Source organism: Lampetra planeri, chromosome 38 (assembly GCF_965212315.1).
Source record: "Lampetra planeri chromosome 38, kcLamPlan1.2.h2, whole genome shotgun sequence".
NCBI lineage: Eukaryota > Metazoa > Chordata > Hyperoartia > Petromyzontiformes > Petromyzontidae > Lampetra > Lampetra planeri.
In genome coordinates, this window is record NC_136144.1 from 3,978,534 (window position 1) to 4,006,285 (window position 27,752).

Below are 27,752 nucleotides of genomic sequence, written 5' to 3' on the forward strand. Positions count from 1 at the left end.
TCCGCACACGCGCTGCTGTCTCGCGTGAACAGCACCGGGCACACACGCGTGGAGGGGGGGGCACGTGCATCGTTGTTCACGTGCAGCGTGTTCACGTGCAGTGTCGCGAGGGCTGACTCCGGGGGGGGGGTGTCCTGTGCCTCTAGAGGCGAGTCGAGCTGGGTGTGAGCCGAGGCTCCAAGCCATTCGTGGCGGCTTGAGACGGAGGAAAGTCGAATTGAAAGTGGGTGTCCCGGACGAGCTGATCTGAGCTGAGCGCTAGAGAGAGAGAAGCGAGCGACGTCCCCACGCGTTGCTGCTGCCGCTGCTGCTGCTGCTGCAGCTGCTGCTGCTGCAGCTGCTGCTGCTGCAGCTGCTGCTGCTGTAGCTGCTGCTGCTGTAGCTGCTGCTGCGGCTGCACCCCGGGACACGTGGAGGACCCCCGGAGCCATGCTCAGCACGGTCCGTCAGGGCGTCCGCTGGTCCCTGCCGGGCGCATTCTGCCCAGCGGCTCAGCACAGAGCCCACGGCCACCCGCCCGAGGAGCTCAGAGCCGGCGGCAGAGATGTCCGGCCGGGGGAGAAGATGACGGTGGGAACTGGGGCAGTAGCAGCGGCTGCTGGTGGTGGTGCCGGTGGTGGTGGTGTAGGTGGTGGTGGTGGTGCCGGTGGTGGTGTTGGTGGTGGTGGATCGACCGAGGTGCTGGAGGCGGGCAGCAGCAGGAGGCAAGGCGTGAAGAGACACCGTCACAAGCACAACCTGAAGCACCGCTACGAGCTCGAGGAGACGCTGGGCAGGGGGACCTACGGCAAGGTGAAGAGGGCGGTGGAGAGGGCGACGGGACGCAAGGTGAGCGACGCGCACGGGCACGGGCACAGGCAAAGGCCACCCGTATAGCCTCGAGCAGACCTTTTGGGGGCAAGTGCTGTCTGCGTGTGTTCAGGAGTGTGTGTGCCGAGTGAGGGGAGCGGTGGTGTAGCGGTTAGCGCGCTGCGCTATGAACCTGGCGACCCGGGTTCGATTCCCGCTCACGGCTTAACACCAGTGACGATTATCTGAACCGGTCCTGGGCCTCCCCTAGGTCGACTCAGCCTTAAATGAGTACCTGGTGCGGTGTGTAAACATCGCCACTGGGGAGACAAAGGCGGTCGGGCGTGGTGCTTGGCCACCCACCCCCTCGTGTACCGTTCCGGCCTTCATAGGTGCTCGCTAACAGCACTTGCCCCTACAGTCTTGTAAGGCAATACGGGGGATCTTTATCTTTATCTTTGTGCCGAGTGAAACCCCTTGAGCCGAGCTGAGCTCTCTTTGCAAGGGCGACTCGAGCAGCAGCTAGGGGCCGGCACGGCACACGAGGGGTGGGCGGGTGGCCAGCACCACGTCCGGGCCGCCTTTGTCTCCCCAGATATTCGCTTCCTCACAGATGACAGCTCAGCGAGGCGGCTCGTCACGTGGACATTCAAAGCAGCGCACTCATCCAAACAATCTCGAGGCGGCTTTCTTAAATGCGAACTCCATCGCAGCGATGGAGTTCTAAGCGTCGTCGTTTTTGTGGCGGTGGTGGTGTTGGCTCAGCCCATCATCAACCCTCCTCTCTGGGGGGTCAATAAAATGAACGTGACTTTGCCCCCCACTCCCCCCCCCCCACCGTGTCAGCCTTCACGGGCTGGTGGGATGAAAGTGCGACAAGTCATAGGGAAGCTCAAGAAGTCATTGAGAGTTTAACACCGAGGAGGAGGAGGCTTTCGCGACCAATGTCATCCATGATAGAGGTGTTTTTTTGGGTTAGAACGCGTAAATATAAACAAACGTGTCGTCAAACCCGCCACCACCCGACACAGCCAACTCGTGAGGGTTGTCACGTCAACAGAACGTGGCCAATTCGTCACTAGTACAGCACTAATGCATAGTGCAGTGTAGTGGTATAGTAGTGTATAGTGTAGTGTATATTAGTGTAATGGTATAGTAGTGTATAGTGTAGTGTATAGTAGTGTAGTGGTATAAGTAGTGTATAGTGTAGTTTATAGCAGTGTAGTGTATATTAGCATAATAGTATAGTAGTGTATAGTGTAGTGTATAGTAGTGTAGTGTATATTAGTGTAGTGGTATAGTAGTGTATAGTGTAGTGTATAGTAGTGTAGTGTATATTAGTGTAATGGTATAGTAGTGTATAGTGTAGTGTATAGTAGTGTAGTGTATATTAGTGTAATGGTATAGTAGTGTATAGTGTAGTGTATAGTAGTGTAGTGGTATAGTAGTGTATAGTGTAGTGTATAGTAGTGTAGTGTATATTAGTGTAGTGGTATAGTAGTGTATAGTGTAGTGTATAGTAGTGTAGTGTATATTAGTGTAATAGTATAGTAGTGGTATAGTAGTGTATAGTGTAGTGTATAGTAGTGTAGTGGTATAGTAGTGTATAGTGTAGTGTATAGTAGTGTAGTGTATAGTGTAGTGTATAGTAGTGTATAGTGTAGTGTACTAGTAGTGTATAGTGTAGTGTATAGTAGTGTATTGTAGTGTAGTGGTATAGTAGTGTATAGTGTAGTGTATAGTAGTGTAGTGGTATAGTAGTGTATAGTGTAGTGTATAGTAGTGTATAGTGTAGTGTATAGTAGTGTATAGTAGTGTAGTGGTATAGTAGTGCATAGTGTAGTGTATAGTAGTGTAGTGGTATAGTAGTGTATAGTGTAGTGTATAGTGTAGTGCATAGTATAGTGTGTAGTGTAGTGTGTAGTGTACTAGTACAGCAACACCGCTGTGTTGAAGGGCCAAGCCACGACATTTACAATCAGAGTACGACGTTTGAGACGAGGCTCTAAAGAAAGCTGTCTCTGGTGTGGACCAATCAGTTTCAAAGACAACGCATCATACTATCAGAGCGTGTTTTTTGTTTGCATTCTGATCACAAGTATTGTGGTTAATGCAGACGTGATTCCTTGTAAAAGGTTTCAGTTTGGGGTTTTAACATCTTAACACAGCTGTTTTGTTGCCAGAAAAAAGGGGAAAACCTATTCTCGCATTTTTATATTTATGCGATTTAACCCAAAAACATGTATTGTGGAGTCACTGAAAGTGTTTGTCGGTTGTCGGGAGAGAGACATCGTGAATGTTTCGATTTAAAGCTTTCGTGACCGCAGGGATTCATCTTCTTGGTGCTTTCGGTAAAGTCACGTAGAAGGGAAATAATAAAACAATACAAATATAAAACATCGTAAAATTCCCTTCGACGTGACTTTACCGAAAGAACCAAGAACATCGAGAATGTTGTCGGCGGCCTGTGAGGATCCACTTTGCTTGGGACAAACTTACTCAGAGGGGTCCCTCCATGCGATACGTGCGGTGCGCTGTGTGTTCCTACTGAGATCGGATCGCCCTAATTGCGTCTGTGTTTGTTTCTGGGCACATTACAAAAGGCAAAGACAAAGATCCCACCCCCTCCCGTATAGCCTTGGCAGACTGTTGAGGCAAGTGCAGTTCTCGAGGAGAGGCTGTGAAGGCAGGAACGGCACACGAGGAGGTGGTGTGGCCGAAAACCACGCCCGGCCGCCTTTGTCTCCCCAATGCAGCGTGCTAACCGCTGTGATATCGCTCCCCCATGCACACACACAAACACACACTCACAAACACACACTTACACCCACAAATACACACACTCACAAACACACACACACTTACAAACACACACAAACACACACTCACAAACACACACTTACACCCACAAATACACACTCACAAACACACACACACTTACAAACACACACAAACACACACTCACAAACACACACTTACACCCACAAATACACACACTCACAAACACACACACACTTACAAACACACACTTACACCCACAAATACACACACTCACAAACACACACACACTTACAAACACACACAAACACACACTCACAAACACACACTTACACCCACAAATACACACACTCACAAACACACACACACTTACAAACACACACAAACACACACTCACAAACACACACACTTACAAACACACACACTCACAAACACACACAAACGCACATTCACAACGACACACACTCACAAACGCACACACTCACAAACACACAAACAAACACTTACACACTCATAGACACACACTTACAAACACACACTCACAAACACACACTCTCATAAACACACACACTCACACACACTCACAAACACACATTTACAAACACACACACACACAAACACTCACAAACACACACTTACAAACACACACACTCACAAACACTCACAAACACTTACACTCACAAACAACAACAACAACAACAACCGCCATTCGCCACTAAGTGGCGGTGACGTCACCACTCACAAACACACACTCACTCACACACACACTCACAAACACACACTCACACACACTCACACACAAACACACACTTACACACTCACAAACACACACTCACAAACACACACACACTTACAAAACACACACTCACAAATACACACACTCACAACGACACATACATACACACACTCACAAACGCACAAACACACACTCACACACACAAACACACACTTACACACTCACAACGACACAAACACACACACTCACAAACACACACACTCACAACGACACATACACACGCACTCACAAACGCACAAACACACGAACACACACTCACACACTCACAACGACACAAACACACACACTCACAAACACACACACTCACAACGACACATACACACACACTCACAAACACACAAACACATACTCACAAACACACAAACACACACACTCACAAACACACACACTCACAAACACACACACTCACAAACACACACTCACAAACACATACCCACAAACACACACTCACAAACATACACACTCACAAACACACACTCACAAACACACACACTCACAAACACACACTCACAAACACACACTCACAAACACACACACTCACAAACACACACACTCACAAACACACACACTCACAAACACACACTCACATACACTCACTCACAAACACATACACACTCACATACACTCACTCACACACACTCACAAACACTCACACTCACCAACACACACTCACAAACACACAAACACACACACTCACAAACACACACACTCACAAACACACACACTCACAAACACTCACACTCACAAAGACACACTCACTCACAAACACACACACACTCACAAACACACACTCACACACACTCACACACAAACACACACTTACACACTCACAAACACACACTCACAAACACACACACACTTACAAAACACACACTCACAAACACACACACTCACAACGACACATACACACACTCACAAACGCACAAACACACACTCACACACACAAACACACACTTACACACTCACAACGACACAAACACACACACTCACAAACACACACACTCACAACGACACATACACACGCACTCACAAACGCACAAACACACACTCACAAACACACACTCACAAACACATACCCACAAACACACACTCACAAACATACACACTCACAAACACACACTCACAAACACACACACTCACAAACACACACTCACAAACACACACTCACAAACACACACACTCACAAACACACACACTCACAAACACACACACTCACAAACACACACACTCACAAACACTCACACTCACAAAGACACACTCACTCACAAACACACACACACTCACAAACACACACTCACACACACTCACACACAAACACACACTTACACACTCACAAACACACACTCACAAACACACACACACTTACAAAACACACACTCACAAACACACACACTCACAACGACACATACACACACTCACAAACGCACAAACACACACTCACACACACAAACACACACTTACACACTCACAACGACACAAACACACACACTCACAAACACACAAACTCACAACGACACATACACACGCACTCACAAACGCACAAACACACACTCACAAACACACACTCACAAACACATACCCACAAACACACACTCACAAACACACACTCACAAACACACACTCACAAACACACACACTCACAAACACACACACTCACAAACACACACATTCACAAACACACACTCACATACACTTACTCACAAACACATTCACACTCACATACACTCACTCACACACACTCACAAACACTCACCAACACACACACTCACAAACACACAAACACACACACTCACAAACACACACACTCACAAACACACACTCACAAACACACACACTCACAAACACTCACACTCACAAAGACACACTCACTCACAAACACACACACACTCACAAACACACACTCACACACTTACACACAAACACACACTTACACACTCACAAACACACACTCACAAACACACACTCACAAACACACACATTCACAAACACACACTCACAAACACACACACTCACAAACACACACTCACAAACACATACTCACAAACACACACTCACAAACATACACACTCACAAACACACACTCACAAACACACACACTCACAAACACACACTCACAAACACACACTCACAAACACACACACTCACAAACACACAAACACACACACTCACAAACACACACTCACAAACACACACTCACAAAAACACACTCACAAACACACACTCACAAACACACACACTCACAAACACACACTCACAAACACACACACTCACAAACACACACTCACAAACACACACTCACAAACACACACTGACGGTGGTGGTGGTGGTGAAGATGACTGTGGTGGTGGTGGTGGTGAAGATGACTGTGGTGGTGGTGGTGAAGATGACGGTGGTGGTGGTGGTGGTGAAGATGACTGTGGTGGTGATGGTGAAGATGACGGTGGTGGTGGTGGTGGTGAAGATGACTGTGGTGGTGGTGAAGATGACTGTGGTGGTGGTGAAGATGACGGTGGTTGTGGTGGTGAAGATGACTGTGGTGGTGGTCGTGGTGGTGAAGATGACGGTGGTGGTGGTGGTGGTGAAGATGACTGTGGTGGTGGTGAAGATGACGGTGGTGGTGGTGGTGGTGAAGATGACTGTGGTGGTGGTGGTGGTGGTGGTGGTGAAGATGACTGTGGTGGTGGTGGTGGTGAAGATGACTGTGGTGGTGGTGGTGGTGGTGAAGATGACTGTGGTGGTGGTGGTGAAGATGACTGTGGTGGTGGTGGTGGTGAAGATGACTGTGGTGGTGGTGAAGATGACGGTGGTGGTGGTGGTGAAGATGACAAACACACACACTCACAAACACTCACACTCACAAAGACACACTCACTCACAAACACACACACTCACAAACACACACTCACACACACTCACACACAAACACACACTTACACACTCACAAACACACACTCACAAACACACACACACTTACAAAACACACACTCACAAACACACACACTCACAACGACACATACACACACTCACAAACGCACAAACACACACTCACACACACAAACACACACTTACACACTCACAACGACACAAACACACACACTCACAAACACACACACTCACAACGACACATACACACGCATTCACAAACGCACAAACACACACTCACAAACACACACTCACAAACACATACCCACAAACACACACTCACAAACATACACACTCACAAACACACACTCACAAACACACACACTCACAAACACACACTCACAAACACACACTCACAAACACACACACTCACAAACACACACACTCACAAACACACACACTCACAAACACACACACTCACAAACACTCACACTCACAAAGACACACTCACTCACAAACACACACACACTCACAAACACACACTCACACACACTCACACACAAACACACACTTACACACTCACAAACACACACTCACAAACACACACACTTACAAAACACACACTCACAAACACACACACTCACAACGACACATACACACACTCACAAACGCACAAACACACACTCACACACACAAACACACACTTACACACTCACAACGACACAAACACACACACTCACAAACACACACACTCACAACGACACATACACACGCACTCACAAACGCACAAACACACACTCACAAACACACTTGCCCCTACAGTCTGTTAAGGCTATATTGGGGATTTTGTCTTTGTTGATTGTGGGGAGCGGTAGTGTAGAGGTTCGATTCCCGCTCATGGCCAACATCACCGGTGACGATTATCTGAACCGGCTCCTGGGCCTCCCCTAGGTTGACTCAGCCTCAAATAGGTACCTGGTGTTATGTGTGAACATCGCCATTAGGGAGACAAAGGCGGTCGGGTGTGGTGTTGGCCACCCACATCCCCCGTGTGCCGTGCCGGCCTACATAGGTGCTACTCGCTAACAGCACTTGCCCCAACAGTCCGTGAAGGCTATACGGGGGATCTTTTTCATTGTATGTGTGTTTGTTTGTATGCGTGTCAGCTTAACAAACGGTGGGTCAAAATGCCCCGACAGGAATCTAAAGGGCCAATGATGCTTCTTGACGCGTCTCTTCTCTCTCGCTCTCGGCACGTGGCAAATCATTCTGCTTCTCCTCCTCCTCACTAGCCCCATGTCCTTACTGCGGACGGTTTTTGGGGGTGAGATTGCGTCAATGTATAAATGCGTCGTTAAGCCCGCCACCACCCGACACAGCCAATCAGAAAGGTTTGTCACCTAAACAGAACGTGGCCAATTCGCTACTGCTTCAGCACCACACCGCTTGTGTGTTGGAGAGCAAATCCACAAACATTGACAACGCTTCGCCAGTAATTACCACCAGCATCATCAGGCGACAGCCAGATGAGTTGCTGCTGCCGATGAGACACTGAATTGAATGTCCAGAGGGGTTGTGAGTTTCGCTTGTGAAGTATTATAAAGTGTTATTGCACTGGTACGGCACTCACAGAATGGAGGTCGTGTATGCCCCACGGGATGTACTGCTGTTGAGCCTCGCCCCGGCAGCCTCCTGCTGCTGCCACCGCTCCGGCTCGCTCGGGGGATCCATCTGCACGGCTCCCCCACGTCGCGTGCCGGGGCCACACCGACCGACCGACCGACTGAGCGAGCGATCGCGCCGCGCGCCGCTAAACAGAGATGCCCCAGCGTCACGGCACGACATCTCCCGTCGCGTAGAATATCCGCTGTCGCTGAGGGTCGCCGATGAGTGAACGCGACCCGCGTGCGGGTGCGCGTTCGGGCGGCGTAGCGGTAAGCGCACCGCCGCGCTACGAACCCGGCGAGCCGAGTTCGCGTCCCGCTCACGGCCAACACCACCGGTGACGATTGTGTCTGAAGCGGCCCTGGGCCTCCTCCCCTAGGTCGACTCAACAACCATCATCGTCGTTTTATGGTGGTTGTGGTGGTGGTGGTGGTGGCATGGTTGACTCAGCCCATCATCCATCCCTTCCCTCCGGGGGGGGAGGGGGGGGGGGTCGATAAAATGGGCATCGCTTTGTGGATAATTTGAACAACCGCGGTTGTCCCGTGAATATCCGTACTCGTCCCCGCTGTAGAAATGTGGAATTTCCACCACTACTGTGTCCTGTAGGGATGTGAACCCGTGTAACGATAGGTCCGGACGTTTCTCTGGTAGTCGCAGCCGGCAGCAGCATCATCAGGCAATCGCCACATCGATGACACCGATTTCAGGCCCAAGTTCAGACCCGATTGGTTAATCGTGTACAGTGTGCTGCCCTATAGGAACACACCACCGGTGGTGTTCTCTCTAGGAACACACCACCGGTGGTGTGTTCTCTCTAGGAACAAACCACCGGTGGTGTGTTCTCTCTAGGAACACACCACTGATGGTGTTCTCTCTAGGAACTCACCGCCAGCGGGGTGCTGCTGGAGCACTCACAAACGGGGCCGTGTTTGCTCATCACGTGACCACCGTGTTTAATTATAATTATCCGTGTCGGGTGGAGGAGGGTGCGTACGACACAGAAACTTTACTCTCACAAGGCGTTCTGAAGCCCCTCCCCCCGCCCCCCTCCATCAAAAAGAAAATCATCATCATTATGAATGAAGCGAAGTGTTTGTGTTTAACAAAAAAAAAACATGAGCTGTGTACAAAAAAAAAGCATTTTGCAACTCGACACGTTTCCTAGATTAGAACCGGGATTAAAAATAGCCCGGCCGAACAAGGCCCCGTTCAGCCGGGAAGTTTCACTGAGAATGAATGCTGCAGAGCTTTCGCAATCCGTACACTTGATAAGGATACAACGGCGGATGTTGAGCCATTGGGCCCCCATTTACGGGACACTTTGAATTGCTAGTTTTGATTGACTCGCATCATGTTGGGTCATCCAAATTTGATCATTGATGTCGCATGATTCGCGTTGGATCATTGACAATGGATTCTTCACATTGTATCATTCACGTTGTATCGCTGATATTGGATTATTGTTACTGGATCAATCGTATTGAATCATTATCAGTGCATCATTGACATTGCATCATTGACAGAGCATTCACATTGGATCATTCATATTGGATCTTCTACGCAGTGCCGATGTTTAAACACCGCACCCGAAACAGTACGGTACTTATTTGAGGCCCAGTCGACCTAGGGGAGGCCCAGTTATTGGTGATGAGTGGGAATGGAACATGAGTGCGTTAACTATTGCGTCACTGCTCTACACACACAGACACAAAGATCCGCCGTTTAGCCTTAACAGATGTTTGAGGCAAGTGCTGTTTTAAGGCCGGCATGGCACAAGAGGGGGTTGGTGACCAGCACCACACCCGACCCCCTTTGTCTCCCTAGAAGCAATGTTTATACATTGTCCTTTTGAGGCTGAGTCGACCCAGTGGAGGCCCATGACTGGTTCAGATAATCACCACTGGTGTTTGCTGTGAGCGGGAATCGAATTCGGGTTGCCTGGTTCGTAGCGCAGTGCACTAACTGCTGCTACACTACCACTCTCCACCACTCTGTTTACAATCCACGTGCTCGCTGTCCGTGCAGCGTCTGGAGATGCGGTCACATCCACAACAACCCCCGTCTCTCTCTCTCTCTCGCTCTATTCCTTCACAGCTTATAAGAGTAAATAATCCGATTTCTGTGGAAGATACAGTCGAACATTTGCTGTCACATTTGTACCGGCCGTAATAACCGTACTAATCAATGTGTGTGGTCGCTGAGTGTGGCTGCGAGAGTCGCTCTCCAACTCACGAGCGGTCAGCGAGTGAGTTTGGTGGGTGGGTGGCTGGGTGAGTGAGTGGGCGAATGAGTGGGTGGGTGAGTTGTTGAGTGGGTAAGTGAGTGGGTGAGTGAGTGGGCGAATGAGTGGGTGGGTGAGTTGTTGAGTGGATGGGTGAGTGAGTTAGTGAGTGGGTGGGTTAGTTGGTGAGTGGGTAAGTGAGTGGGTGAGTTGGTGAGTGAGTGGGTGAGTGAGTGGGCGAATGAGTGAGTGGGTTAGTGGGTGGCTGGGTGAGTGAGTTGGTGGATGGGTGAGTGAGTTGGTGAGTGGGTGGGTGAGTTGGTGAGTGGGTGAGTGAGTGGATGAGTGGGTGGGTGAATGAGTGAGTGGGTTAGTGGGTGGCTGGATAAGTGAGTTGGTGGGTGGGTGAGTGAATTGTTGAGTGGGTGGGTGAGTTGGTGAGTGGGTGAGTGAGTGGATGAGTGAGTTGGTGAGTGAGTGGGTGAATGAGTGAGTGGGTGGGTGAGTTGGTGAGTGGGTGGGTGAGTGGGTGGGTGAGTTGGTGAGTGGGTGGGTGGGTGAGTTAGTGAGTGGGTGGGTAAGTCGAGCTGAAGCGACGCTGACAACAATCAGCGTGCGCCGTCAAACGCTTGTTTTGGCTCCAGTCGGGTGGTGGAGGGCCTCTCCCTGACGACACAATAACACCGGAGCGTCGCTGGACGCAGGCCTACCACGTGCTGAGCGGTGCTGTGGATCGTTTGCAGGTTGCCATCAAGTTCATCAGCAAAGAGAGGATCAAGAACGAGAAGGACATGGGTCAGATCCGTCGCGAGATCGAGATCATGTCGTCCCTCCACCACCCGCACATCGTCAGCATCTTCGAAGGTCGGTCCGACTCGACGACGATCACCATGACGACGATCACCATGACGACGATCACCATGATGACGATCATCATCAGCAGCAGATGATGATGGTGATGGTTTGTTTTTGATCGAGCCTCACCTACATCCGGGGCTCGCATCGCATAGCAACACAAACCGACAGGGCACCCCCCCTCCCCCCAGTGGCAGCTGTCTCTGCGCGGCACCAGGCGGACAAAAACAAAGATCCCCCGTATAGCCTTAGCAGACTGTTGGGGCAAGTGCTGTTAGCGATCAGCACCTATGAAGGCCGGAACGGCACACGAGGGGGTGGGTGGCCAGCAACCACGCCCGGCCGCCTTTGTCTCCCCATTGGCGATTTTTACACACCACACCGGGTGCTCATTTGAGGCTGAGTCGACCTAGGGGAGGCCCACGATCGGCTCAGACAATCGCGCAGATGTGCGCCGTGACGTCGCTCCCACGCACATGCGCGTCAGCCAGACAGGCAGGCAGGCAGGAATCCAGGCAGGAAGCCAGCCAGAAAAAAAAAACTACTTTTAAAGAAAAAGTACGATCACAATCAGCTGCAAAGGCTAAACAGAGAACTTAAAATAATAAAAGGGGAGACAGTAAAAACTAAAATACAGAAATGAAAACCACAAATGAAAGCGGCCTCTTTCATAACGAGCGCAGGAGGAGACGGAGGTCACGTGGGCGGTGGGGAATGTTTGTGCCTCACGGCACGGAGGGGCTGGGTTCGAGCCCCGACTCGGGGCGACTTTCTGTGTGGAGTTTGTGTGTTCCACAGAGTGTGTGTGTGTGTGAGAGTGTGTGTGTGTGTGTGAGAGTGTGTGTGTGGGAGTGTGTGTGTGTGAGAGTGTGTGTGTGTGAGAGTGTGTGTGTGTGAGAGTGTGTGTGTGGGAGTGTGTGTGTGGGAGTGTGTGTGTGTGAGTGTGTGTGTGAGAGTGTGAGAGTGTGTGTGTGTGTGTGAGTGTGTGTGAGAGTGTGTGTGTGAGAGTGTGTGTGTGAGAGTGTGTGTGTGAGAGTGTGTGTGTGAGAGTGTGTGTGTGAGAGTGTGTGTGTGAGAGTGTGTGGGTGAGAGTGTGTGTGTGTGTGAGAGTGTGTGTGTGAGAGTGTGTGTGTGTGTGTGAGAGTGTGTCTGTGTGAGAGTGTGTGTGAGAGTGTAAGAGTGTGAGAGTGTGTGTGTGTGTGTGAGAGTGTGTGTGTGAGAGTGTGTGTGTGTGTGTGAGAGTGTGTCTGTGTGAGAGTGTGTGTGTGTGTGTGTGAGAGTGTGTGTGTGAGAGTGTGTGTGTGAGAGTGTGTGTGTGAGAGTGTGTGTGTGAGAGTGTGTGTGTGAGAGTGAGTGTGTGTGTGAGTGTGAGAGTGTGTGTGTGTGAGAGTGTGTGTGTGTGAGTGCGCTAACAGGACTTTCCCCAACAGTCTGCTGAGGCTATACGGGGGATCTTTGTCTTATGTGAGGATATGAGTGTGTGTGTGTGAGAGTGTGTGTGAGTGTGTTTGTGAGTGTGTGAGTGTGTGCTGTTGTTAGCGAGCACCTATGAAGACCGTCACGGTACACGAGGGGGTGGGTGGCCAGCACCACGCCCGGCCACCTTTGTCTCCCCAGTGGCGATGTTTATACATTGCACCAGGTATTCATTTGAGGCTGAGTCGACCTAGGGGAGGCGCACGATCGGCTCAGACAATCGTCACGTGTGTTGGCCGTGAGCCGGAATCGAACTCGGGTCGCCGGGTTCGTAGCGAAGCGTCGCGCTAACCACGACACGACCGCTCCCCACAGCATACACGCACGCACAGCATCGCACTCAACTTGGCAGGACCCTCTTTAAAAGAAAACGAGTCCCAAGACTCGGGCGAGGCTTTGCTGGCAGGGTAAACAATAGGCGGTAACACGACGCGTCCACGTGGAGCCGAGACAAACAAATGGAACTGGATCTGCGGGCCGGACCAGGGAGTTGGTTTATATTTTTTTTTATAGCGAAACGGAATTCGGTTTGGTGAGATAAGTCAGCCCAACCCTGGCCTCAATTCCACATTTTAGTTTCGGTCTTTGCAAACAACGCCCCCCCGCCGCCACAGATATGTGTTTTGTGATATGCACGGTTGATTTCTTTGTGGTGGTTAGGGTTTCTGGATTGTCTTCAGTTTGTCGTCCTTCCACCGCCGCAACCTCCGATGAGCACGGTTTGGCTACGTACGGCGCAAAAGAAGTTCAACGTACAGTACAGGAAATACGTCAGGGTCATGCCACGTGACAACGATCTGTCATCGGACTCCTCCACGATAACTAAAGATTCTGATCCTTTCGCCACGATGTCGGGGTAACAATAATGACTTACTTATCCCTGGATATTGAACGATAGGGGAAAAGTCTCGGCGTGGTATCGTTAACTATGTTGGTCCTGGCGAAACGGCCCCCAAGATGTAGCTGCGTGGCCCGAGCTCTTGACGCTTTGGTTGAGTGCATGGTCCTTGTGCCGTTCACCGGTTTGGTCTACAGCCGTGGCTCTTAAACTTTACTGAAGCCTTGCACCACTTTTGTTTGTCAATCGTATTTTTTTTTAAATGTATGTTAATAAACACACAGGGTTTGGTGAAACAAAGTAGTTGTGCTCATGCAGCCCGTGCTGAATTTGTGTTTCGGCGATTTTACATTCTAGAAAAATTAACCCGTAAAAACTAAGTTTTTCACTATAAATCCTTTATATGCGTGGCGGCTAGAGTCCTCTCGTCCTCTGGCTTGAGATGGGTCAGATGATTGCCTGCCACCATTAAGCAATTGGTAATTAAATAGAAAAAAAAAATTCCTAATAAGTGTACAATTTTGGAAAAAAAATTTCACGAAAATAAATTGTCACGCACAACGAGTATGTGTGCAAAATGTCAGCTTGATTGGATCACGGGAAGTGGGTTAAAAAACGACCGAAAGATTTACATGGTCGTAAGCGCGCATGCAAGCAAGCAAGTGAACTTAATATAAAGGATAACAAGTAAACCCGTAAAAACAAAGTTTTTCACTATAAATCTTTTATATGCGTGGCGGCTAGAGTCTTCTCGTCCTCTGGCTTGAAATGGCTGCCACCTATGGGTCAGATGATTATCTGCCAGTATTAAGCTATTGGTAATTAAATATTTAATTCGTTTTCCCTAAACAGTGTAAATTTTTTGAAAAACAATTTCACGAACATTAATTGTCTCGCACAACGAGTCTGTGTGCAAAATGTCAGCTCGATTGGATCACGGGAAGTGGGTTAAAAAACGACCGAAATATTTGCACGGTCGTAAGCAAGCAAGCACGCAGCACGCAAGAAAGCAAGCAAGCATGCGAACTTAATATAAGGATTTAAAAAAAACCGTGGCCCATGTCTCGCACCCCCATGTGGTGCAGCGTGCACGCCCAGGTGAAGAGCCGCCCCTCCTCGAGCTCTGGCGAGACACAAACACATCCAGGAGGCTGTGGCTGATGGAGGGCAACCAGTTTCAAGGACGGGTGTGTTTGTGTGCATTACCGGATCCTGTTTGTTGGCATCTCTGACCACAAGCTGAATGCAGGCTGAGTGATGCCTTGCAATGGGTGTGTGATATGTGGTGCTTGAACACCGGAACACATCTCCTGTATTTATGCCAGAAAGGGTAAAGCCTCTTTTTGTTTTATATAAATATCATTCAATTATTTACTGATTTTTCCAGCAGCGTCCTGCCGCTACACTGGAGGTGTTTATCTGTCACATGTTTTCAGCCCAACTGATGACGAGTCTTATGTATCATTATTATCGTCGTCGTTCACGTGGGGGAGGAAACCGGAGCACCCGCAGAAAACCTCCCGCGCCTTGCGCGAGGGGGCAACACTCTATCCCCGTCCAGATGGGACAGATGGAGATTAGTCCACACCGCGCCGTGACGCCTTCTCCTGGCCGAGCCAGGGCCACGGCTCCTCCTGGACGCCCATCCACGGGTGTACGAAGAAGAAGCGAGTCTCACAACACCGTCTTTGTGTGATCCACCAACCCTAGCCGCCACCGCCTCCACGGCGCTGGGTCGCTCCAGGCGGCCACGTGCAGCAGCGTAGCCACCGCCGCCCGGCTGGTGAAGGGTGGTGGAGGGCCTTACGACACACACAGTCCGGGTCCCAGACGATTGTTGAACGTGGCCTGCTTTAGGTCGTGCATTCTGTCGGGGGGGGGGGGGAGACGACTCGTGCCAGACTTGCCACGGCAGTGAGAGTCGCCCACTCAAATGTCTGCCAACTTCCGCTGTTGTCGCGAACGATTTGAGCTGCGCTGAGCGTGATGACTCCGCGGGTCCGTACGCTGCACACGGTTTGTTGTTGTTGCTGCTGCTGCTGCTGTGAAGGCCGCGGTGTTGATGAGGGCCAGGCGCTGGGAGGGGTGCGGGGCTCAACGATTGCTACCTGCCACTTGGCGTGGGCACCCCCAGCGGCAGATGTCCCTGCGTGCCACAAGGTGGACAAATATGCCATTGTCATAAGTAATTCACAACTTTAGATGACACTTTAGAAAGTAAATGTTAGTGTTATTCTGATTTTAGCCAAAATAGTACGATTTGGTGCTGAGGATAAATTGGTACAAATAGCATTGATTGTTAAGTGGTCTTGTCTTTTGTGGGGACGATGGGAAGTTACAAGTAGCTTGGTCATGCTTGAGGTTCATGAGGACTGTAACCTCTGTGCAATAAAACATTTACCTTTAAAAAAAAAGGAATCAGCGCCTGCTGGGTGAGCCCCTCCCTCCCCCCCTCCCTCCCCTACCCCAGATCGTGGGAGGGTGGTGCTGATTGACCATACTTCACCACCCCGGTCGGCTCGCCGATGCTAGCCGTGGCCGGTCGGAGTTCCTCGCGACGCGTCGATGCGGTGCGACGCAGCGATTAGGGGTTGTCTGCATCGCCCTCTGCAGCCTATAGCAGCTGTTATGCACGGCGGTCGCCAATGCAGATGGCTATGGAGCAATCCATAAATGACGTCATGCACCTGGGAGGTGGGGGTCAGACATTTGTGACGATGTGTGACGAGGGGGGGGGAGGTTTGAGAAATGTGACGTCACATAAAAATGCGCAACTTTAAATAAATATAGACAACACGTTCTACTTAATTAAATAGACTTTTAAAGAAATGTTTCTCCTACAACATCAGAGTGCAGCGGCACATTAAATACGCACTACAATGACAATAGTTTAAAGCGATTTGAAGCATGTTTTTTTGGGGGGGTGGGGGGGTCAGAGCTTTGTGACGTCATATTTGAGAGTGGGGGGGAGTTCTGACTTTTTGTGACGCCGTGTGACGAGGAGAGGGGGGGTCAAAATCGTCCAAAATCGCGTGACGTCATTTATGGACGGCCCCCCTATCTGGACTCGACGCCTTGCCGGGTTTCCGCGTTCCAGGCGAGGTCACGGACCCCCCCCGAGCGCTCTGAGGCCACGTGGCTGCCACGTGGCAGGAGGAATTTACCGGATTCCACTTCCTTGAGTATCAGCGGCAGCGTTTTGACCCCCAGAAGCGAATGCCACCAGAAGTCCCGGTTTTCAAAATCATCGTCAGCCATGGCCAATCCACTGCTGGATTAAGACGTTCCCACCCCTTCTCACTGATATGAGCTCTGTGTGTTGTGTGTGTGTGCTTACTGTGTCTATGTACGTGTTGTGTGTGTGTGTGCTTACTCTCATCTCACTCTACTCCCCTCCACGAATTCTCCTGCCTCTCCCCTCTCATCTCACTCCACTCCCCTCCACGCACTCTCCTACCTCTCCCCACTCATCTCACTCTACTCCCCTCCACGCACTCTCCTGCCTCTCCCCTCTCATCTCACTCCACTCCCCTCCACACACTCTCCTGCCTCTCCCCTCTCATCTCACTCCACTCCCCTCCACGCACTCTCCTACCTCTCCCCACTCATCTCACTCTACTCCCCTCCACGCACTCTCCTGCCTCTCCCCTCTCATCTCACTCCACTCCCCTCCACACACTCTCCTGCCTCTCCCCTCTCATCTCACTCCACTCCCCTCCACGCACTCTCCTACCTCTCCCCACTCATCTCACTCTACTCCCCTCTACGCACTCTCCTGCCTCTCCCCTCTCATCTCACTCCACTCCCCTCCACACACTCTCCTGCCTCTCCCCTCTCATCTCACTCCACTCCCCTCCACGCACTCTCCTACCTCTCCCCTCTCAACTCACTCCACTCCCCTCCACACACTCTCCTGCCTCTCCCTTCTCATCTCACTCTACTCCCCTCCACGCACTCTTCTACCTCTCCCCTCTCATCTCACTCCACTCCCCTCCACGCTCTATCCTACCTCTCCCCTCTCAACTCACTCCACTCCCCTCCACACACTCTCCTGCCTCTCCCTCTCATCTCACTCCACTCCCCTCCACGCACTCTCCTACCTCTCATCTCACTCCACTCCCCTCCACGCACTCTCCTACCTCTCATCTCACTTCACTCCCCTCCACGCTCTCTCCTACCTCCTCTCATCTCACTCCACTCCCCTCCACGCACTCTCCTACCTCTCCCCACTCATCTTCACTGCCCCTCTGCCCCCCCCCCCCCTCTGCCCCCCCCCCCAGTGTTCGAGAACAAGGACAAGATGGTGATCGTGATGGAGCTGGCGAGCCACGGGGAGCTCTTCGACTACCTCAACGCCCACCGCCCGCTCCGCGAGACGGAAGCTCGCCGACTCTTCCGCCAGATCGTCTCCGCCGTGCACCACTGCCACAAGGTAGCCCCCCCCCTCCCCCTTCACCCCCTCCCCCCCCCCTCCTTGTGGACACCTTTTTGACCATACTTCACCATCGCCGCTCAAGCGATGGAGTTCAACATCCTCGTCGTTTCGTCGGCGGTGATGGTGGCGTCGTTCGAACGTATCCACAAAGTGATTGCATCGACCGCCGGAGTGGACGGACGGGTGTTCGGATGGATGACGAGTCGACATTCGGAATCGGGATCTGTATTTACACCGCAGGAGGAGGAATCCGATGATCTATAAAGCTCTTCTTCACAGATGTCCAGTCGGGGCAACGAACGCACTCTTCAGACGGGAACTGGCCACGAGTAACGAGCACTTGCCCCGTCTGTGAACGCTACCCGGGGGACCTTTGTCTGTGCCTGCGTGTCAGCCGGCAGGGCGCGTTGCGTCGCTTGTGTCGCTCCGCAAGCCCCGCGCAGACACACACAGAGAGAGAGAGCTGTACACAGAGAGAGCTGCCCGGGCTTGTGAGTGTGTGAGAGGCATTCCGCGTGTCAGCACCTGCCCACGTGGCAGAGGCGAGGACACGGCCACTCCTAGGAAACGTTGGGTGAACGTTGGGCGAACGTTTACAACCACACGCCAACGTTGACACAATGTTGGCACTACGCACTCGCCTGCCTCTCTCATCTGATCTCACTCAACTCCTCTGCCCTCCCAGCCCACTCACGTCTCACGCACAAACCACGACACTGCATGGCAAGACAACACACTCAGCTCACCCACTCACTCATTTATTCAACCACCCACTGACTCACCCACCCACCCACCAGCTCACCCACTCACCCACTCACCCATCCACTCACCCACCCATCCACTCACCCACCCACCCACTCACCCACCCACCCACCAACTCACCCACCCACCAACTCACCCACCCACCCACTCATTTATTCAACCACCCACTGACTCACGCACCCACCCACTCACCCACCCACTCACCCACCCACTCACCCATCCACTCACCCACTCACCCATCCACTCACCCACTCACCCATCCACTCACCCACTCACCAACTCACCCACCCACCAACTCACCCACCCACCAACTCACCCACCCACCCACCAACTCACCCACCCACCAACTCACCCACCCACCAACTCACCCACCAACTCACAACTCACCCACCCACTAATTTATTAAACCACCCACTCACCACACTGCCCACATTCTGCAATGCCCTTACATCGCCCCGCTGTAATCACCTCGACTTCATAACATCCAATCAACGTACTCTCTCATCGTCTGGCACCACTTCGACGGTGCTGTTTGTCGCTGGCCGCTTGATGTATCGGGCTATCGAGGTGGTTATTGCTCAGTAACTGTTAGCGTTGTTGTCGAACGAGTTCAAGAAATGCACGCGGCATTTCTTGAACTCGTTCGACCGAAACTTTCGCCGTCGCTGGTGCCGAAGCCCCGAACGAGAACGTGGCGAGTGGCGCCGCCGCTAGGTCCCAGTAGCGAGCCAGCAACACACTCGGCTCACAAAGGATGCGTTGGACGTGTGTTTGTACGTCTGTGCACATGTACGTCTGTACACATGTACGTCTGTACGCATGTACGGATGTACGCATGTACGCATGTGCGTATGTACGTGTGTACGTCTGTACGTCTGTACGTATGTACTATGTACGTATTTTGAACTTCTTTCGCACCATACGTAGCCAACCGTGCATCGAGATTATTTTGCTGCTTCACGTTTTCCCGTGATGACAGCCGCTTCGTTGAGCTGTCATTTGTGGCTAGGTCGCATCTGAAAGATTCGTCAATAGATCAGGGGGCGAGCAGCAGCTAATGAAGACCGGCAAGACACACGAGGGGGTGGGTGGCCAGCCCCACGCCCGGCCGCCTTTGTCTCCCCAGTGGTGATGTTTACACATCGTACCAGGTACTCACTCGAGACCTGAATCGACCTAGGGGAGTCCCAGTACAGATTCAGATACTCGCCACTGGGTGTTGGCCTTGAGCGGGAATCCAACTCGGGCCGCCGGGTTCGCAGCGCGCTAACCGCTGCACAACTCACTACGCTTGAGAACCCAGTTTACCCACAGCTCAGTCTATACGAGTCTATGGGTCTCTGTGTAAGTCCAAGCATCTCTAGTTGAGTCTGTGGGTGTGTAAGTCTATGGGTCTATGTGTGTAAGTGTGTGGGTCTCTATGTGATTCTGTGGGCCTCTGTGTGTGTCTATGGGTCTGTGTGTATGTGTGTGGGTCTCTGTGTGTGTCTATGGATCTCTGTGTGTGTCTATGGGTCTCTGTGTGAGTCACTGGTGACCACCAACTCACTGCACTCGAGAACGCGGTTTATTCACTTGTGGTTGTTTTATTTCTCATGCTCTAAAAATACCTCCACAGTCCGCCTTTAACATTTGTTTACGTAACATGAGCTTTACATTTTAATAATCACCCTAAATACCAGACTCCTCACCGCAATTGTTAAAAAAACACTCGGTTAATGGAATCAGCCCAATGGAGGAATGCAGGGCCCTCTTAAAAACGTTGAGTTGGGACTCAGCAAGCCAGCCTTCATTGGGTTGGGCACCGTCGCAACGATTTGGGCAGTGTTTTTTTATTGTGAAACCCTCGAACACGTAAAACGACGATTGTTATTATCGTGTCAGCTCAATCCAACCACCCAACCACTCACCCATCCGTCCACTCACCCCCGCAAACTCACCCACCCATCCACTCACCCACTCATTCACTCACTCATCCACCCACCAACTCATTCACCCCCGACGCACTCATCCACCCGCTCACTCACCCACTCATTCACTCACTCATTCACCCACCAACTCATTCACCCCCGAACCACTCACTCACCCACCCACTCACCCACTTACCCATTCACCCACTCACCCACACATTCATTCACCCACTCACCCACACATTCATTCACCCACTCACCCACACATTCATTCACCCACTCACCCACACATTCATTCACCCACTCACCCACACATTCATTCACCCACTCACCCACACATTCATTCACCCACTCACCCACCCAAAAAAAAAATAACCCACGTATAGCCTTAACAGACTGTTGGGGAAAGTGCTGTTAGTGAGCACACGAGGGGGTGGGTGGCCAACACCACGCCCGGCCACCTTTGTCTCCCCAGTGGCGATGTTTACACATTGCACAAGGTACTCATTTGAGGCTGAGTCGACCTAGGGGAGTCTCAGGACCGGTGCAGATAATCGTCACTGGTGTTGGCCGTGAGCGGGAATCGAACTCGGGTAACACCGGGTTCGTAGTGCAGCGTAGCGCTAACCACTGCACTACCGCTCCTCTTCATAGCACAACAACAACAACAACCGCCATTCGCCACTAATTGGCGGTGACGTCACCACGACGCTTGTGCCAGGCCATGTGCACCTTGAGGCCACGTGAAGTGTCGAACGCCCACTGGCAGGAGGTCAGACCCAGTTGCCACGGGTCGACTGACTGAGATGACCGAGATGACATAGCACACGCACACACGCACACACATGCACGCTTGGTGCTGTTGTTGTTGACACGCAGCGTGTTGTTGAGTTGTTGTTGTTGTTGGCTGTGCTTGTACACCACTGCATACGCAGCAGCAGCAGCAGCAGCGGCAACACCGCCCCCAACGCGTGGCTCCGTTGTATTCGTCTTTATTGCTTCAACGTAAACCCGCGGCCGTGCATTTCGCTTTTAGACTTACGGCCAGAGACGAGATGGTTGCGGCGAACCCCGCGTCTTCACATTGCCGCGTGGTCTAGCGTAGGGCACCCCCGGCGGCAGCTGCCACTGCGCAGCACCAGGTGGACTCGGCACCTGGCGCTCTGAGCCTGGCATCAGTCTGCCAGTAGGGGAGCGCGGCGATGATTCGCTGCCGTGTGGTCTCGCCTAGGGCACCCCCGGTGGCAGCTGTCACTGCGCGGCACCATCAGTCTGCCAGTAGGGGAGGGCGGCGATGATTCGCTGCTGCGTGGTCTCGCCTAGGGCACCCCCTGTGAACATTTGACCCGTGACACCGACTACACACAATGGCCTACCCGCAGATCTACACAGCAGACCCTGACAGTCTCAGACCGTCAGCTGTTCGGAAGCTGCAGGGGTTCCCCTGAATCCCGGTCCATCCTCTCGTTGTTGTCTCGGCAGAGCGGCGTCGTGCACAGAGACCTGAAGCTGGAGAACATCCTTCTGGACGAGAGCTGCAACATCAAGGTGCAGAGGGGCGAGGGCGGCTCTCACTCCACTGGGCACTGCACGCTCGCTCGCTCGCTCCAGCTGGCACGCGTCCTGACAGCGACTATAGGGGTTTATCTCAGCAGCAGCAGCAGCATTGCCGATGGCTGAACACAAACCTCTGCACCGGTTTCGACATTCCGTGTGTCACCATCGGCAGAGTCACGCTTTGCTTGATCCATTGCTAGGGGTTTATCTCAGCAGCAGCAGCATTGCCGATGGCTGAACACAAACCTCTGCACCAGTTTCGACATTCCGTGCGTCACCATCGGCAGAGTCACGCTTTGCTTGATCCAGACGTTCATGGGCAAGGACCGGATCATTATGCGCGTATGTCGGTAGAACTTCTTTCGCACAGTACGTAGCCAACCGCGTTAATTGGAGGTGTTGTTTTGGAAACAAACTAACCACAAAAAAGCAGTGCTAAAGAAATGAGTTCATCAATCTCGATGATTATTTAAAAGCGCGCAGCTCCAGCGGCTTCCTAATTTAGGAACAGAAGAGCGTTCCAGACGGCCGCAGAAGCTCATCTGAAAGCGCGCGATGCGGTGGCCGTCTTTGTTCGATGGCCGGCCAAAATCCGTTGCTGCTGCTGTGAGGACGAAATCAGCGGCGAGGTTGAATAATGAATTAAGCTCTTGAATAATGAATGATAATGAATGATGTTTATGAACAATTAATCATGATTACGATTACCCGTCCATTTCAGATTGCCGACTTTGGTTTGTCCAACCTGTACGCGCCCGACCGCTACCTGAGCACCTTTTGTGGAAGTCCTCTCTACGCATCGCCCGAAATCATCAACGGACGGCCCTACCGGGGTCCTGAGGTACAGCCCCCCTCCACCCTCCCTCCACTCATCCCACCACTACACCCCCACCCCCAAATATACTCACTCATCCATTCATTAATTTGCCAAGTCACTCAGTAACTCAGAAACTCGCTCACCCACCTAGCCTAGTGCAACAGGTGGTTACCACACCTAGCCAAGACCCTGACCACGACCCTGGCCACGACCTTGACCACGACCCTGACCACGACCCTGGGCATGACCTTGACCACGACCCTGACCACGACCCTGGCCATGACCCTAAGCGCGACCCTAACCGAGACATCGGCCACGACCCTGGCCACGACCCTGACCACGACCCTGGCCACGACCCTGGCCACGACCCTGGCCACGACCCTCACCACGACCCTGGCCACGACCCTCACCACGACCTTGACCACGACCCTCACCGCGACCCTGACCGCGACCCTCACGGCGGTGGTGCGTGGTGCAGGTGGACAGCTGGGCGCTGGGCGTGCTGCTCTACGCCATCGTGTACGGGGCCATGCCCTTCGACGGCCACCAGCCGGGCGCCCTCATACAGCAGATCTCAGCGGCGCGCTACCAACAGCCCGCACGGCCCTCTGGTGAGTGGCCTCCACCCTCGCTCCACCCTTAGCAGCGTCCACCCCACGCCCTCGCACCACCCCCATCAGTCTACCCCTAACCCCACGCCCTCGCTCCACCCCCATCAGTCTACCCCTAACCCCACGCCCTCGCTCCACCCCCATCAGTCTACCCCTAACCCCACGCCCTCGCTCCACCCCCATCAGTCTACCCCTAACCCCACGCCCTCGCTCCACCCCCATCAGTCTACCCCTAACCCCACGCCCTCGCTCCACCCCCATCAGTCTACCCCTAACCCCACGCCCTCGCTCCACCCCCATCAGTCTACCCCTAACCCCACGCCCTCGCTCCACCCCCATCAGTCTACCCCTAACCCCACGCCCTCGCTCCACCCCCATCAGTCTACCCCTAACCCCACGCCCTCGCTCCACCCCCATCAGTCTACCCCTAACCCCACGCCCTCGCTCCACCCCCATCAGTCTACCCCTAACCCCACGCCCTCGCTCCACCCCCATCAGTCTACCCCTAACCCCACGCCCTCGCTCCACCCCCATCAGTCTACCCCTAACCCCACGCCCTCGCTCCACCCCCATCAGTCTACCCCTAACCCCACGCCCTCGCTCCACCCCCATCAGTCTACCCCTAACCCCACGCCCTCGCTCCACCCCCATCAGTCTACCCCTAACCCCACGCCCTCGCTCCACCCCCATCAGTCTACCCCTAACCCCACGCCCTCGCTCCACCCCCATCAGTCTACCCCTAACCCCACGCCCTCGCTCCACCCCCATCAGTCTACCCCTAACCCCCACGCCCTCGCTCCACCCCCATCAGTCTACCCCTAACCCCACGCCCTCGCTCCACCCCCATCAGTCTACCCCTAACCCCACGCCCTCGCTCCACCCCCATCAGTCTACCCCTAACCCCACGCCCTCGCTCCACCCCCATCAGTCTACCCCTAACCCCACGCCCTCGCTCCACCCCCATCAGTCTACCCCTAACCCCACGCCCCCCGCTCCACCCCCATCAGTCTACCCCTAACCCCACGCCCTCGCTCCACCCCCATCAGTCTACCCCTAACCCCACGCCCTCGCTCCACCCCCATCAGTCTACCCCTAACCCCACGCCCTCGCTCCACCCCCCATCAGTCTACCCCTAACCCCACGCCCTCGCTCCACCCCCATCAGTCTACCCCTAACCCCACGCCCTCGCTCCACCCCCCATCAGTCTACCCCTAACCCCACGCCCTCACACCTGTAACCTGTCTCACCCCCCCCCCCCCCCCCGCCGTAGAGGTGAGCGAGCTCATCTCGCGACTGCTGGTCGCGAGCCCCGAGCAGCGTGCCTCGTCGCAGGCGGCCGCGCACCACCGCTGGGTGAACTGGGGCTACCGCCGATGCGCCTGCGGCTGCCTGGGGCCCCCCCGGGGGGCCCACGCAGGCAAGGGGCCCCCGCGAGGCGGCGGCGAGGGCAGCAGAGGCGGTCCCCCGGAGAGCGGAGCCGGCTCCTGCTGCTGCTCCTGCTGCTCCTGCTGCTCCTGCTGCCCCTGTTCCGCCTGCTTCGCGTAGGTTCAACGGAGGTGAGCGGGCGGGTCAGTTTGCGGGCAAGTGTTGGAGTGAGTGAGGGGGGCGAGTGTGGGAGTGAGTGAGTGAGTGAGTGAGCGGGCGAGCAAGTGAGTGAGTGGACAGGCGAGTGCTTGAGTGAGTGATGGAACGAGTGTGTGAGTGAGTGAATGAGCAGGCGAGCAAGCGAATGAATGAACAGGCGAGTGTGTGAGTGAGTGAGCGAGTGAGTGAGTGAGCGGGGCGAGTGAGTGTGTGAGCAAAATGAGTTGGCGAGCGAGCGAGCAAGCGGGGTGAGCGACTGGGCTCTCCCTCCCTCCCTCTCACTCCCCGCAGCTCTGCGACAGAAGCTGGAGATGTTCAACGCTCTCATCTCAGAGCGCAAGACGTTGGACTTCCCCAAGACGCTGTACAAGTCGCGCAAGCAGCACGACATGACGTCCCACCAGCACCGCGGGCCGCATCCCACCGCCACCACCGCCACCACCGGCAGCGCCACCGCCGGCACATCCGAACACCCAGCCGGGATCCTCAAAGCCAGCGCTTGTTGCAACAACAACAGCAAGAGCAGCAGCACCGCCGCAACTCCCACCACCACCACCACCACCACGACGACGACCGGCAGCAGGTTCAGCTTCATCAAGAAGGCCGGGGCGGCCGAGAGGACGCGCGCCCTGCGGCAACCTCCGGCGGCGGCCGCGTCCGCCGGGCCCGAGCGGCCGATGCCGCACAAGAGCATCCTGAAGCAGTCGGCGCAGCGCGAGTCCGGCTACTGCTCGTCGCCCGAGCGCTGGGCGTCTCTCGGCGCTCTTCACGGCGGTGGCGGTGGTGGTGCCGCCGCGGCGGCGACGACGGCCGTGGCGTCGACGCCGCGGCGGTTGTCGTCGTCGCCGTCCGAAGCCGGCCGCGGACCTCCGCCGCCCCCCTCGGCGTCCGTTCCCGACCTCTCGTCCGCCGCGTCGGTCGCCGACGAGGGGGGGGCGGCCGTGCCGGCCGAAGGGCATCCTCAAGAACGGGGGGCGCCTCTCGACAAGATCCGGCGCGACGGCGCCGGAGGGCGACGTGGCCGGGCGCTGGGCGCCCTTCGCGCGCAGCAGCGAGAGCGTCCTGCCGGACGGAGCGGCTCTGTCGGAGCCGCCGAGGTCGCCGGAGGCGCCGGCGCGCGGCCACGGTGCCGCGGGCTACGGGTGCCGCCGGTGGGCCGGCCGGCGGTCGCGGCGGCCGCCCGCGGCGGCGGCGGCGATGAGAGGGGCGCGGTCCGTGGGGGACCTGTCGGAGAGGGCCGAGGAGGAGGAGGCCCCGCGGTTGGCCCAGAGCCGCTGCTACGGGGCGGCTGCGGCAGGCGTGGCCGACAGCTGCCTCTCGGCGCTGGCGAACCTGGAAGACGTGACGGACGAGTACAAGCGCGCCGCCGTTGGCGCCCACGGCGCAGTCGGCGGCCCGCGAGGGGACGCGGCCGTGGCATGCGCGTGAGATGGGGGGGGGGGGGGTGGGGCGGGCGGGGATCGCAGGGACCCCCGAAGGACCCCCCGAAATGTTAAGCAGCCAGCAACCAACAGCACTGCAGGGATGTGACTAACTGAACGTTTGGCGGAAGGCATTAAATGGGGCGGTGCGAGCGGTGGGCGGATCGATGGCACTAATGAACGCCGGAGGCACCGCCTCTCCAGTCCCGCCGAGCCCAGGGCACTGGAGATGGAACAGATGGAAATTAGCCCACACTTTGCTGTACCGCCTTCTTCCAGCCAGCGAGTGGATTGTGCCGCTGGCCGTGGTCTAGAACGGATGCAAACGGGGTCTCCTCAGGTCGACTTATATGACATCAACAAAGATTTAAT

General features: G+C 53.9%; 1 protein-coding gene across 1 annotated transcript; it reads left to right on the forward strand.

The window, feature by feature from the left end:
• Window positions 1–27,387, forward strand: LOC144731212 (uncharacterized). Its single transcript, XM_078612214.1, is given in 10 exon segments — window positions 1–828; window positions 11,858–11,978; window positions 18,564–18,715; window positions 22,873–22,938; window positions 23,669–23,788; window positions 24,243–24,375; window positions 25,646–25,767; window positions 25,769–25,931; window positions 26,251–26,888; window positions 26,890–27,387. Coding segments are annotated over 10 exon segments (2,412 nt in total). The 5' UTR covers window positions 1–429.
• The last annotated feature ends 365 nt before the right edge of the window (window positions 27,388–27,752 follow it).